The sequence below is a fragment of the Delphinapterus leucas genome, chromosome 3 (assembly GCF_059928025.1).
Source record: "Delphinapterus leucas isolate spDelLeu-1000000601 "Yukka" chromosome 3, BTC_Dleu_Yukka2, whole genome shotgun sequence".
Taxonomy (NCBI): Eukaryota; Metazoa; Chordata; class Mammalia; order Artiodactyla; family Monodontidae; genus Delphinapterus; species Delphinapterus leucas.
This window is the reverse complement of record NC_143131.1, coordinates 47,276,164-47,292,094: the sequence shown is the minus strand read 5'-3', so window position 1 is coordinate 47,292,094 and position 15,931 is coordinate 47,276,164. Positions and strand designations below refer to the sequence as shown.

General features: G+C 41.1%; 1 protein-coding gene across 1 annotated transcript in view; it reads right to left on the bottom strand.

The window, feature by feature from the left end:
* Positions 1-15,931, bottom strand: part of RAB3C (RAB3C, member RAS oncogene family) — a 167,637-nt gene that overhangs the window by 61,530 nt on the left and 90,176 nt on the right. Inside the window, exon 2 of the mRNA XM_030759636.2 lies at positions 4,201-4,325. Coding sequence (XP_030615496.2) covers positions 4,201-4,325 — 125 coding nt within the window. The remainder of the gene's footprint in view (positions 1-4,200; positions 4,326-15,931) is intronic.

Genomic DNA, 15,931 nt, shown 5'->3' with positions numbered 1-15,931 from the left:
AGAGCTTGCACAACAGGTGAAAGGTGACACAACAGAGCACACCCACAGGTGAACACCTCCAGAGGAGGGATACTCAGTGGCTTCTCTCCCAATGGGAGTGCTCCAGTCCCACCTAACTCACACCACAGATCAGAATCACAGCCAAGAAACAGATCTGGGGGCCTCTACTCCAAGAACTAGGGAGCAGACCCCACCCGACAGGGCAGTGACAACCACAGAACAAAGGGGAGGTTCAATATCCAATGCAGGCTCTTTTCACTACAACATCAGTCACACCTCCTATCAAGGGGATAATGGACAGCATACACTGAGGAAAGGGGTGGCAGACACCTATACTAAAAACAGCCCTAGCACCAAAAAAATTTAAACCCATGCAGGCCACACAGAAACGTTCCCACATAAAAATAGCCCTCCAAGACACAGTCTGAGGATCTGGCATTGGGAAGAAGAACCCCCAGAGCATTAGCCTTGAAAACCAGCAGAACTTGAGTGAAGGAACTCCACAGGGCTGGGGGAAAGAGACTCTACTCTTGGAGGGTGCACACAAGGTCTCATGTGCACTGGGACCAGCAAAAAGCAGTACATCCATAGGAACCTGTGTTAGACCTACCTAGGGGTCTTGGAGGCTCTCCTGGGGAGATAAGGGTCAGCTGTAGATTGCTGTGTGGGGCAAGGAGACTGGTAGTGGAGGCCCCATGGAATACAGATTGGCATGAATGCTCCAGGAGGTCCCGACTTTGGCACCATACCCAGCCCGACCCAACAACCTACAGGCTCCAGTGCTGGAAAGCCTCAGGCCAAACAACAAAGAAGATAGGAACACAGTGCCACCCATCAGAAAACAGGCTGCCTAAAGTTGCACTGAGCTCACAGCCACCTCAAATCACACCCCCTGACACAGCCCTGTCCACCAGAGGGAAAAGACCCAGCTCTACCCACCAGAGGGCAGGCACCAGTCCCTCCCACTGGGACGCCTACAAAAGCTCCAGGACCAACCTCACCCACCAGGGGTCAGACACCAGAAGCAAGAGGAACTATGATCCTGCAGCCTGTGGAAAGGAGACCACAAACACAGAAAGTTAGACAAAATGAGACGACAGAGAAATATGTTGCAGACAAAGCAATAAGATAAAAACTCATGAGAACTAAAGGAAGAGGAGATAGGCAATCTACCTGAAAAATAATTCAGAGTAATAATAGTAAATATGATTCAAAATCTCAGAAAAAAATGGAGGAACAGACCAAGAAGATATAAGAAATGTTTAAAAAAGAGAAGATTTGAAGAACAGAGATGAACAACACAATCACTGAAATAAAAAAATACACTAGAAGGAATCAATAGCAGAATAACAGGCAGAAGAACACAGTGAGCTGGAAGACAGAGTGTTTGAAATCACTGCCATAGAAGAGAATAAAGAAAACTGAAAAAAAAAATGAGGACAGTCACAGAGACCTCTGTGACAACAGCAAATGCACCAATATTTGCAATATAGAGGTCCCAGAAGATGAATAGAAAGGAAAAGGGCCTGAGAAAAAATTTGAAGAGATTATAACTAAAAAGTTCCCTAACATGGGAAAGGGAGACACTCATCCAAGTCCAGGAAGTGCAGAGAGTCGCATACAAGATAAACCCAAGGAGGAACACATCGAGACACATGGTAATCAAATTGACAAAAATTAAAGACAAAGAAAAAAATATTAAAAGCAACAAGGGAAAAGCAACAAATAACACACAAGGAATCCTCATAAGGTTAACAGCTGATTTTTCAGCAGAAATTCTGCAGGCCAGAACAGAGAGGTACGATATGTTTAAAGTGTTGAAAGGGCAAAACCTACAACCAAGATTACTCTAACCAGTAAGGCTCTCATTCAGATTTGAGAGAGAAATCAAAAGCTTTACAGATAAGCAAAAGCTAAGAGAATTCAGCACCACCAAACCAGCCTTACAACAAATGCTAAAGGAACTTCTCTAGGTGTGTGTGTGTGGGGGGAAGGCCACAACTAGAAACAAGAAAATCACAAGTGGGAAAGCTCACTGGTAAAGGCAAACATAAAGTAGTGGTAAAAAATCATCCACACACAAATATGATATCAAAACCAGCAACCATGAATATACAATGGAGAAAAGACAGTCTCTTCAATAAGTGGTGCTGGGAAAACTGGACAGCTACATGTAAAAGAATGAAATTAGAACACTCCCTAACACCAAACACAAAAATAAACTCAAATTGGATCAAAGACCTAAATGTAAGGCTGGATACTATAAAACTCCTAGAGGAAAACACAGAACTCTCTTTGACATAAATCACAGAAATATCTTTTTGAATTCACCTCCTAGAGTAATGAAAATAAAAACAAAAATAAACAAACTGGACGTAATGAAACTTAAAAGCTTTTGCACAGCAAAGGACACCATAAACAAAATGAAAAGACAACAAACAGAATGGGAGAAAATATTTGCAAATGAAGCAACAAGGAATTAATTTCCAAAATATGCAAACAGCTCATGCAGCTCAATATCAAAAGAGCAAACAACCCAACCAAAAAATGGACAGATCTAAATAGACATTTTTCCAAAGAAGACACACAGATAGCCAAAAAGCACATGAAAAGATGCTCAACATCACTATTATTAGAGAAATGCAAATCAAAATTACAATGAGTAGTTGTACAAAACTACAATCACCTCACAACAGTCAGAATGGCCATCATCAAAAAATCTACAAACAATAAGTGCTGGAGAGGGTGTAGAGAAAAGGGAACCCTTCTACACTCTTGGTGGGAATGTAAATCAGTACAACCACTATGGAGAACGGTGTGGAAGTTCCTTAAAAAACTAAATATAGAACTACAACATGATCCAACAATCCCATTCCTGGTCATATATCTGTAGAAAAACATAATTTGAAAAGGTATCCTAATGTTCATTTCAGCACTATTTACAGTAGCCAAGACATGGAAGCAACCTAAATGTCCATCGACAGAGGAGTGGATAAAGAAGATGTGGTACATATATACAATGGAATATTACTCAGCCATAAAAAGAACAAAATAATGCCATTTGCAGCAACATGGATGGACGTAGAGATTGTCATACTGAGTGAAGTAAATCAGAGACAGACAAATATCATATGATACCGCTTATATGTGGAATCTTAAAAAATGGTACAAATGAACTTATTTACAAAACAGAAATAGAGTCTTATTTACAATACTGAAACAGATGTAGAAAACAAACTTATGGTTACTAGAGGGAAAAGGGGGGAGGGATAAATTGGGGGATTGGGATTGACATATACATACTACTATACATAAAATAGATAACTAATAAGGACCTACTGTATAGCACAGGGAACTCTACTCAATACTCTATAATGAGCTATATGGGAAAATAATCTAAAAAAGAGTGGATATATGTACATGTATAACTTATTCACTTTGCTGTACACCTGAAACTAACACAACATTGTAAGTCAACTATACTCCAATAAAAATTATTTTTAAAAAAATCAATCAATCATGATTCCCTCCTTTGCACCAAAACTCTACCCTACTCACTCAAGCATTTTTTCCCCTACATACAATGTTTTGCGTTTGAAATGGCCTTGCCATTTCTAAAACTCTTTCATATCTATCTCTTATCTCAGTTGATCTTATCTACAAGGACTTGGTAAAGTAGGCATGGGTCATAATACTCATTCTTAAGAGATGAGGAAACTGAGTTTCAAAGAGGTTTGTAACTGTAACACACATTGCCAGTGGTGTCTCTAGAACCGGAATCTATAACATGGCCTATTCTGTGCCTATTACCCACCCTCCTCCAATGGAAACTTGAAGACAACAAGCATATAGCATAATCAAGTGCTCACTCAGTATAAAATATCGTATATAGAGAAAAAAACCCCAAAGAAATAGCAAGCAAGGCACATCCTGTCTTTCTTATGCAATGGAATTTGAACATCTTGTACTAAATCCAAATGCTGGCTGTCTATTTTGCTTCTGTAATTGTGCTTGGATTCTAAGGATACCACAGAAAGTGGGAGGAAATCCACTTACTACTTACAGGTGATGTGTTGGTTTCTACTGTTGGGTTGACAATCTTTTCATTAAATCCATCCTAGCAAGTAGCTGGGACTCTGCACTGTGTTACAAGTAATTACCATGCTCTCTTTCTCATTAATTTGATCATTTGTTTCTTACCAAGCTGTTCTCCTAAATGTTGGCCCCTCTCAGTTGAGATGACTCGCTCATCTTCCATGTCACATTTGTTCCCAACCAGGATAACCTGGGCATTATCCCATGAGTATGTTTTGATTTGAGTTGACCTACAAGAAAAAAAAAAAAGGCAAAAAAATGATCAGAGGAAAGTGCAACAGCATAAAATGAAGGAGAAGAAATATATTCCGCAGATGACGATAACAGCAAAAAATGAAGCCCAAATACCTGACATTTAGAATTAATTTGTTCAGTGCAATTTTACCCTTCAGATACTCATCAGGGGTTGCATGAGTCAAAAATCAGGGGAATGGTGGTGTTGTATTTAGAATTCTTCTGTGTTTGGTGAGATTAATATTACTACTGCTTCTTCCTTTCCCCCCTTCTACTCCACCTTATACAGTACTTTTATACCTGGAGTGAGTGGCCAACCATCCCAGTTTACCCAAGATGTTCCCAGTTTTAGCAGTAAAAGTCCTATGCCCCAAGAAACCCCTCAGTTCCAAGAAACCTGAGATGGTTGGTCACTATTTATAGCCCATCATAGAAAAGAATTTTTACCTTGTTACAGTCACAACTTAAAGAGCTAAGACAATTGGGTTAGGAAATCTGGGGGTAATGATAATATTTTAAAAAAGCGTTATAAGAACTAATATACTCATGCCTTACATTTTTAAGAGAAAAATGCCAGGTTGATTAATATCAAAATTATAATACAATGAGCTGGTGTTTTAGGTTACTATAAACAGGATATCTAGGATTCAGAATAAGCTTCTGGTATGGATCATAATGCACATAAACAAATTTTGATTTTGAAACTTAGTTGATAACTATAATAGTTAATATTTGCAGGTACTGTTTTAAACTCTTTATATATGTTACCTTAACTTAATCCTTAGAGAACTCAAGAGAGATAATATCATGATCCTCATTTTATAGTTGAGGAAAATGAGGCACAGAAAGGTTAAAAAATTCGCCTAAGACAACTCAGCTAGTAAAGTGGTAGATCTGGAAATCAAAACGCAGGCAGTAAAGCTTTCAAGCCTGTGCTCTTAAACATATATCTGTACTACTCATTACAAGTTTGAGAAGTGAAGTTCTAGTGTATTTTTTATCATTTCAGAGAGGAAGCTGAAAGGAAGCCATGTTCTTTAATCCTCCCTTTTTATTGGCCACGTTCTTATTTGATAACAATTCAAGATAGGTGGGAAAGACATATCACCCAGTGGGTGGCTGAGAGAGAGAGAGAGAGAGAGAGAGAGAGAAGCTAAACAAATGATGTAAGTTTAATAAAGGGATTTGTAAAGTGTCAAAAAGAGAAGCTTGGCATGTTCTTACTAGCAATTGTCAAATACTTCAGGATTTTTACATAGAAAATAGTGATGAGCTGTTCTCAGCTTGAAGACAGAATGAAAGCAAATAGGTTTAAACTGCAGCAGGAGAGCTTTTAATGAGATGTCATCACTATTTCTCCCTTCCGAGAAGAAAGAAGAGAGCTAAAAGGCAGATAGGGTCTTATTTCAGAGTACTTCCCTGAACCAAGTACAAGTTTTCAAATGAGATTAAAATATCTGGTGAAAGATACCTTTGGTTCCATGTAAGCGTCTCAAGGTGCAGCATATTTTATCAGAAAAATCTGGGGATGTGACCTTTCTAATTCTGACACCTAAGAGAATAATACATTCCTCTAGCAATAGTCACATTCAGTATGTATCTATAAACTGGGAAAATAAAGGCAGACATTCAAAATCTATACTTTTCACTTACCTCATCTTATGAGTGGGGCATATGAAAAATGATGAATTCAGAGTGAATTAAGATGTAAAAAATATTCTATACCTGGACACATCTTAAATCTCAAGTGCTAAGATAGTTGTATAAATAAATTCCAAAGGTTCTTTCAAAGGAATTCAAATCTAATCCGATTTCCTTAGGTAATTAAAAAAAATTATCCCTTTGCTCCTTTAGGTCTTGTTAGCCAAGGCTTGGCCTATGCCTGGAAAGGCCCTAGGTTGAGAGCCCCTATGTTAGTGGAGAAAGTTCTTATCCTGGCACACAGCTAGAACACAAATTCGCAGAATGAAGCTGGGGAGACAGGAGTCACAGGAGAGTGTCATACTTGCGTAAGGAAGAGGCTGGGGCTGGTATGTAATAGCATGGCTTACTGAATTTACCAAGGACAAATGCTTGCCTGAAAAAATTTAGCACTCTTCTGACCTAGTTAAACTCTTCCTGCTGCACCCCTGATTGTAGAAACTTAAACTGGGCCGGGGTGCACTTTTGTGAAGGTAAAGAAGAAACAACTCAGCTAGCTGATTTGTACTCTTTAACCAAGTTAATGGAATGCTTGCTTCTGCCATTAAACATGTCTGAGTCTCTCAGTTCTAGCATAATAACTCATGGGGTCTTCGGAGGCCACAGAGATAGATTATACATCTATGCATACACAACATTCCCTGTTTATACTGTGTGTGTGTATAATTTTGGGATGCCATGATTACATCAGAACCATCCCCCTTTCCAATTGTACCTATATCAGAAATATTTTACTGTAACCTCCGCAATGTCCTAAATTGCCAATAATTAAAAATGAACACTTTCTGTAATTAGGGAATTATAAAGAACCGTTACCCTAAAAGCTTCAAGAGCCATTGGAGACAATTTCTCTTTTTAATCAAATATCAACTGTGGTCTGAGACATTTGTGTTGAAGTGAACAAAACATTAATTTGCCAGAGTTGGTTAATCAAATAAGATTTGTTTTTGGACTCTGGACTTTCTGATGAAGTCCGCCATCAACAGAGTAGCTTTAGGCAAAGCCCAATCACCAGCTACAGGGGAACAGAACCATGCTGACTGATTTATGAATTACTACATATCATAGAATCTAAGATGGCGTGTATTATAAGATTAAAAATTACTTTACGAATGGCCACGAACAAAAAGCAGCAGCCTATGAAACTATGATACAATGGTTAACAATTGTCCTGCTAGACATACTTGTCAGTTACATCAGCTTCTTGTTACTTTGAAGTTTTTTTCATGTATTCTGAGGGATTTAGTAATTCTTTCTGTCTTCAGTTGCTTTGTTCATGAAAGATGATCATCCTATGACTACCTCAATAAGTCAACATACCCTTCTGCTTGTGGGTATCTTCCCTTAAGACCTGTAGAGCACCAGCATGTTGCTTTGCAGGGAAATGTGAAATGATGGTCATTACTCCAAATGGGTATTCACATCCCTAACATCAAACTGATACCCACCTCCCGCATACACAATAACTTTCTACCTACGTTGTAACAGTTCCACCACTCAGTTGAGGTAAGGACAGTATACACAGCTATGACCATGTTGGTGCATGTACAGGCAGTGGAATCCATTTCTCATACAGCATCAGCAATTACAATGTCATTTATTGTAAGACACATCCCAATTTCAGAGATGTTAAAATATGAGTAATTGTGCATCTTAGCTTCTGTAAAACACTATTGTTTTCTTGGTATTTCTTTTAGGTATGAAGACCTAGGTTGAAATGAGAGCTTGGATTATTCCTTTAGCTCAGGAATACTTGAAGATGAGAAAATATAAACCTCATGGGTTGAGAAAGACCCAGAGTTGTGTGTAATATGAATTAACGGCAGAAGAATGTTGGGATGAAAACCCAATCCCCAACCCTTCCAACTCAGAATCCTAACAATTTTATTCAGCTCATTTAAAAGAAAGTGCTAATACTGAGTATGGGAAAGTCATTCTGCATTCTGTAGCCTCAGCATCTTCATCTGTAAAATGAGGCCACCACATTTTGTACTTAATCTCTGGGGATGTTGTAGGACAAATGTGGTTTAAGGTAGGGTCATGCTCTACTTTCTACGTCGCAAACACCTTTTCACAAATATAAAACATTATTAGCCCTAGCTTGGGCAGCCAGCTGTTTCTCTTCCTCAGTCCAGGTCAACTCATCCTTTCTAATTTCTATAATCTAAAACATAATTTGAGTTTTTTTCATTGAAGAATCTCAAATTTTGTCTCCTGTTTATACGTCAAGGCTGAGGTCCTGTACAGATACATTACTAAGAAGGAGTAAATGGCCTTTTTTGGCATGTCTATTAGGAGTATGGTACATGTTTATTGAGTGAATCCTCCTTTCATGTGTCATTTCTATGTATCTACTTTTTCAGTCATTTGCTATATTTTGTAAAATTTCTTATTTGGGAATGGGTTTTTATCACCTCATTAGGGATTGTCTTATTTCTTTGTCTGTTAGGGAGACATATTTAAAGAAAGTGCTGTCACCAAATAACATACATGTGAGAAGATGATTTATTTCTGAATCACTGCAAAAGATCCTTTGGGATTTACTGTTAACCTCAACAAGATTAATGGGCTCAGAAGCAACATGCTGGTCACCATGGTTACTCTACGAATGGCAATTAACTCAGACCTTACCAGTAACGAGGTCCTGCTTACTAAAAAAAAAATGTTATTTGTCTTTTAGTTAAAAACAAAAATAAAATAACTTCCCTCTCTGTATATATTTCTAAATTTTTATGTTTCCTCTATAAATATATATGTAAGGAGAGAGGATTTTGATTTTTGTTTTGTTTTTGTTTTATATTATGAGGCAGAGGGAGATGAAGAGATTTTCATATTTTATACATAAATGACTGAACTCTGCACAAAATAAAATAATTTAGGAGAGCTGTAAACAGACAAATCAAATTCCTATAATATCTCTATTTCTCCTCTCTTGTTCTGGGTATATAAATAATCTCCTACGAGTTCAACCTGTTTTCATTGAGAAGAGACTCTTATTAGTGATAATGTTCTGAAAAACGGTCCACAAAATGTACCTCAGTAACCCAAAAAGCAGTTATCTCTTAGGGTCTGATCTGGGCTATACATGGGAAAATGAGGTGTCAGGGAGAATATGACCAGCTCTTCCCCCTGCAGTGAATCTCAGACAGATCTTAACAGCAGTCTTATTCTTCATTCTGGAAGCTCAAATTTCTCCTCAGCATCCATTTCCCTTACTCTCCTCAATATTCGGGAGCCTCAGCCTTCAGCATCTCAGCAGACTTCAAGTCATTATGGAATTTCCCAATCTCCTACTGCTCATCGCTTAGCATTGGCCCTTCTGTTACTTTTCTACTAACTTAATCATTTATTTATTCAATTTTTCTCAACCCTTGGAGAGCTTTTAAAAATAACCTCAACCTAGAACAATTAAATCAGAACCTTTAGGGACGTCATCATAAGCATTTAAAAAAATAATCTCTGCAGCTGATTTTGATTTTTGTATGACTGGGATGGCTCTCTCGCCCACACCTGTTTCAGTTTTTAAAATAATCGGTTTCTTTACTTCCCATCTAATACTCAAAGTGTTTGCAGGTGGTTTACAGAGATACATACAAAATTAAAGATATAAACAAAATAAGTTTTAAAATGAATGAGTAGTAATAAGGAAACAAAAATAGGAACATAATAAAACCTAATGATTTTTATACACTGTAAAAGCTAACAGGTAGTCTCAGAAGTTGAGGAGATAGGCTTTTCATAGGTACATTAACTCATTTAATAAAGGAGTTATAAAAGGAAATGTTAAAAATGTATCCTCAAATAAATGTTCTCCAACCTCTTTTTTTTTTTTTTTTTGCAGTATGCGGGCCTCTCACTGTTGTGGCCTCTCCCGTTGCGGAGCACAGGCTCCGGATGCACAGGCTCAGTGGCCATGGCTCACGGGCCCAGCTGCTCCGCAGCATGTGGGATCTTCCCAGACCGGGGCACGAACCCATGTCCCCTGCGTCGGCAGGCGGACTCTCAACCACTGCGCCACCAGGGAAGCCCTGTTCTCCAACTTTTAATATCTTTAATTACTTAAAAAAATAGGTTTATAGTTTTTGGTAAAATTGTTATATTCTCATTAAAAATTCTAATAAGAGAAAAAGCTAAAGCAAAAAATAAAAATTATCAGAAATCTCACTAACCCCAGATAACCACCACTAACATCTTGGTGAAAATCCTAGAGTAGATTGTATTACTGACCTCACTGAGTCATCACCTCCTTCCCTGTAGGTGGATTATAGTTCCTTGCCCTCCTGGTTTTGGACTGGGCCAAGTGAATTGCTTTGGCCAATGGAATATTAGGAGATTTGGTGTGAGCCACTGGTGAGCAATAGGCATCAGAGGCATTGTGAATTTCATCAGCCCTCTGGCATTCTTGCTCTGCATCATGGCAGAGCCCATCCCAGAAAGGGGACTGCTCTGCCAGCCTGTCCCAGAGGAATGAGAAAGCAGGAGGAGCCCAGCTGAGTTCTACAGAGATCAGCAAATCGCAGCCAAACCTAAAAGAGCCCAGCATTGCTTTCTCATTTCATCTCTTGCTACCCACCCTCCTCCCAACTTTGATATAGCCTTATTAATTTCTTTGAATTTCTCAAACATGCTACATTTTTCAACAACTAGGAGCTATCACTATGGGTGGGTCTAGGTTTTGCAAGGCCTAAAACTAATAAAAATGTGAGGGCCCAATTTAAGGAAAAAATGCAAATTAGAAGTACGGACAGTCAGAATGGCCATCATTAAAAAGTCTACAAATAACAAATGCTGGAGAGGGTGTGGAGAAAAGGGAACCCTCCTAAACTGTTGGTGGGAATGTAAATTGGTGGAGCCACTATGGAGAACAGTATGGAGGTTCCTCAAAAAACTAAAAATAGAGTTGCCATATGATCCAGCAATCCCACTCCTGGGCATATATCGGGACAAAACTATAATTCAAAAAGATACATGTTCCTAGCAGCACTGTTTACAATAGCCAAGACATGGAAACACCTAACTGTCCATCAACAGATGAATGGATAAAGAAGATGTGGTACATACATACAATGGAATACTACTCAGCCATAAAAAAGAATGAAATAATGCCATTTGCAGCTACATGGATGGACCTAGAGATTATCATACTAAGTGAAGTAAGTCAGAGGAAGACAAATACCATATGACGTCACTTATACGTGGAATCTAAAATATGACACAAGTGAACTTACAAAACAGAAACAGACTCACAGACATAGAGAACAGACTTGTGGTTGCCAAGTGGGAGGGAAGGATTGGGAGTTTGGGGTTAGCAGATGCAAACTAGTATACATAGAATGGACAAACAACAAGGTCCTACTGTATATCACAGGGAACTATGTTCAATATCTGGTGATAAACCATCATGGAAGAGAAAAAGAAAGAAATACAGAATGAGGCACAGGGCAGTTTGTAGCAGATACTGTTGGTACTCTGCACGTACTCCCTAGGCCTTGCCCCTTCCTCGCGTGCTGGCTGCCTTCCAACTGCCAGTATCCACAGCTTTTGGCTTTAAAGTCTTCTCTGAAGCAATGGAAGGCCACTCCGCCCATCAGGGAAAGTCAAATGTAACAGGGAAAGAGCACACCCCAGGAACAGACCTCAGCCAGTGACTGACAGGAGTTAGTGTATAACTACTGCCACTCCCTTGCTCCTCCGGCTGCTGCTGCAATGATTCCCAGAATTTCAAGAAGGATGAAACTCTAGTTACCCATAATGGTAGAAACACCATTTATTGGTGGTCTTCCCTTTCCCAGCTAACTTCCCCACCCTCTGTGGCTATTTCTTACACTTTCTGAGAAAAACCACTTGTATACAAATTCCCCTCTACGAGCCTGCTTCAGGAGAAACCCCAACTAATACACTTGGAATGGGCTTGTCCAGGAAAGGGACCCAAAGCTTCCTAGTAAGGTTCTGGAGATGGCAGTACCAGCTTGAAAGCACTGATTATTAAATATTAAGGACTTTTGTGGGTTGGTTGTTAAACTGTACCTTAACGTTGACCATGATGGGTGTTTTTATACCATGGAAATTAGCAAATGCTACAAATCAGATTTTTTTCTTTTGTTTTTGCCTTTTTTCAAAGAGTCTGTTTCCTGGTACACCACAGAACGTAAGCTTCATTAGTTTTGCAAGAAATTCACCTGTTGCTATCACATGTGCCATTGTCTAAAACACATGGCCTCTATGTCAGGCTACCTCACCCTCTTCCATCTGGTCTCCGCTCAATCCCTCCTCTGGACTAGGTGCTCATCATATAGGCCCCCATACACCCTGTACCTCACTCACCTGGACCTTCTCGCTTGTCTGTATCTCTCCTAGACTACAGGGGGGCAGGGACCCCAACTGTTTTGTTCACCACTGTGCACTCAGGAAAACATCTGGCACAAAGAAGGGTCTCAGCCAGTAACTGTGAATTTGTGACCAAATGAATGAGTCAACCATAGACCGAATGTGGCAAAAATGCCTAAGGAATTCAGTAAGTTCAGAATATCAGCATAAAATTAAGACAGCACAGGAGGAGAATCACCACTGTATGTGGTGCCAGTGCCCCATGACATCCCTTTCAGGACGCGTTGCTGGCAGAGTTCTTCCAAGGTCTTTGACATCCTGACCACGTCCTTGGTAGAGAAAAGCAAGTGTTGGCCCCTCTACAACCTGCAAGGCCATCTGTGTGATGAGCTATTCATTCAAGCCAACAGAAATCACATTCCTTTCCGCTCCAGCACCAACAGTCAGGATGAGGATACTCAGGGAGTAACTTAGCACCTCGTTACCGTGGAATAGTGGCTTTGGAGGGTCCTAGTCTGACTCCTTCATTTTGTAGATGATGAAGCTGAAACTCAACATGTGGAGTGACATGTTAATGGAGATGATGCAGTTACCTAGTGGCTGATGTGAGTCTGTATCCCAAGACTCTCCATGCCTCCTCGTCTACTTCCACAGGGAAGAGCAGTGACTACATTCTACTGAACATGGAAGTTGGGAAGAAATTCATGTGCCAGTTGACTGGTTTTTAAAAATAAAAAATAATACGTCTCCTGAGGAGACCAAAATACTCTAAATCTCCATATATATGAGAGTCATGAGGCTGCATGTGGAAATGAGCAGAACTGGATGGGTCTGAAGGATCTGATCCTCTTTGCAGGAAGTCCGTTGCTGAGACCAAACAGCATTTATTCAAGAGCTCAAGAAGCAGTCATCTTGAGCAGTGTGGTCCTGGAACCACCTGGGACCACATCAGATTCTGCATTGTCAGTCTAAAACCAACTTTAGACCCATTTCTATCATGCCTCTGTTATAACTTCTAATCTCATTGTTTGTACAAAATGTCAAATTCTATTTTTTTAATCCATATGTGTGGTAGGAACAACTGGACATCTCTCTTCTACGCCAGAAAGAAAAACAACAACTGGATGGAGGAAGCATCACCCACTGGAAAACAGAGACAGAACCCCCTTTCAGTGAGCAGAAGGGAGTCTGACCCAGGAAAGGGACAGATGTTCCTAGGCTCTAGAATGCCTGGGTTATTCTTCCACAACTGGCAAGGCCAAATCCAGGTTAACAGAAATATTCTTTTCTCAAATCAGACTGTATTATCCTGGGGGAATGAATGGTCTTTGATAAGGCTTTTTGCTACTTAGCTGAAGGGCAAGCTGAACTTAGAATCTAGCATCTGCTCTGCCCTCACTCAGATACCAGAAAATTGTCCTTCCCCTTCATAGCCCGGGGGGGCTGAGCAGAGGAGAAGCTCCACACATATTCGAACAAAGCCTGAGCACTGAGGCATGCAAGACATTAAGAAAGGACCAAGGAGGAGGAGGAGGGAATTTCTCCTCCTGTGGGGTAGGCGGGGTTTCCATGAGGGGAATGAAACCACAAGTCTGCGGGACTGAGCAAGTGGGAGCCAAAGGGAAATGAGAAGTGGAGATTAAGAGGAGATAAAGACAAGAAAAGGAGAAATGTCCACTAAGCCTGTTTGAAGTCTAGGACTGTGAAGCCTCCATTCCAGGCAGGAAAATAAAATAATAGTTATATCTTCCTTTCTTCTAACACTAGCCAACTCTTCCAAGATCCCACTGTCAGGATTAATTGTGGAAGTCTTTTAAGTGGGCAAAAGAGATGCCTAGGAGTTCTGACGAACATATCTTTCCAGATCATCTCTTGCTTTTCATAGACTTTGGGCTATTTTACAACTCTGTAAATGGGAGAAAATGGATAATAATATAGATGAGTTCTTGCTGATAGGAAATGGAAGTGCAAATGAATTGTGTCTGGGGGGATGTCATTGATCATTGCCCCATGGATATTCACCTATTTTGCAAATATTGGTAATTTCATTCCAGCATTCCCCATTGCCTCTACGTGTTTTCACTGACTGCTCCCTTGAACCTTGGCAACCTATATTGGTTCCATCATTAACTGCTGAGTTAAATAAAATCTTTAGGGGCTTCCCTGGTGGTGCAGTGGTTGAGAGTCTGCCTGCTAATGCAGGGGACCCGGGTTCGAGCCCTGGTCTGGGAAGATCCCACATGCCGCGGAGCAACTGGGCCAGTGAGCCACAACTGCTGAGTCTGCGCGTCTGGAGCCTGTGCTTCGCAACAAGAGAGGCCCGTGCGCCGCGATGAAGAGTGGCCCCCGCTTGCCGCAACTAGAGAAAGCCCTCGCACAGAGACGAAGACCCAACGCAGCCAAAAATTAATCAATTAATTAAAAAAAAAAGTTGAAAAGAAAATAAAATCTTTAACATGTTTATTTTATATTTGAACGGAAGTGTGATTTTACCTTATTTTAAAAGGAAATTAAGCATTCCAGAGGGGGAAGGGCTCAAGATGGCAGAGAAGGACACAGAGCTCACCTCCTACAAAAACATTAAAAATACATCTACAAGTGGTATGATTCACACAGAATATCTACTGAACACTGGCAGAAGACCTCAGACTTCTGAAAGGGCAAGAAAACCTCCACAAAACTAGGTAGGACAAAAAGAAAAAGAAAGGAATCTGGGTGGGGCCTGCACCTCAGGGAGGGAGTTGTGAAGGAGGAAAGGTTCCTGTACGCTGGGAAGTCCCCTCACCAGTAGGGAGATCAGCCTGGATGGAGGGGGAGCTTCAGAGCCTAGGAGGAGATCACAGCACCCAGTTTGTGGAGGGCAAAACAGAGAGCAACGTGCACAGAAGGTCAGCACTGCCGCCATGCACTCCCCAGGCTGGGATGCTCATCTGTCGGTGTGGGTGGGGGCTGAAGCTCAGGCTTTAGAGGTTTGACCCAGGGAGAGGACCAGGGTTGGCTGCATGGAGACAGCCTGAAGAGGCTGGACTGTGGCAACTGAGGGTGTACTCGGAGGAGGCCTGGGCCCGCCGGAGAGGCAAGGTGCCATTGTTGGGGGCACAGAAGGAGAGGGGTGGGACCACCAGAAGAGCTTTTTTCCCTCTGAGTGCTCCCAGGCAATAGGTCACCGCCTACTGGAGCTCCAGGGGCAGGCGCAAGTTGCTGCTGCCATTGTGGGCTCCAGAGGCAAGCAGGGGCCACTGCTGCGAGACCCATGAGCAGGTGCCAAACACTGTCCCCATTGTCCCGGGAGCATGTGGGCCACAGCAACCCCTAGGAGACTCATGAGCAGGCGCAAAGCACTACCCTCACTGTCCAGGGAGCACACGGACCATAGCCACAGCTACGAGAACTGTGAGCAGGTGCCAAGCACCGTCCCTGCCATCCCGGGAGTGCACAAGGGCCACTGCACCTGCACACCCCATATCAAGGGGTTAACAGAAAGCACATGCTGAGGAAAGAGGCAGCAAGCATCCAAACTAAAAGCAGGTCCTTGATTCCAGACAAGATGGTGGAGGAGAAGGACTTGAGCTCA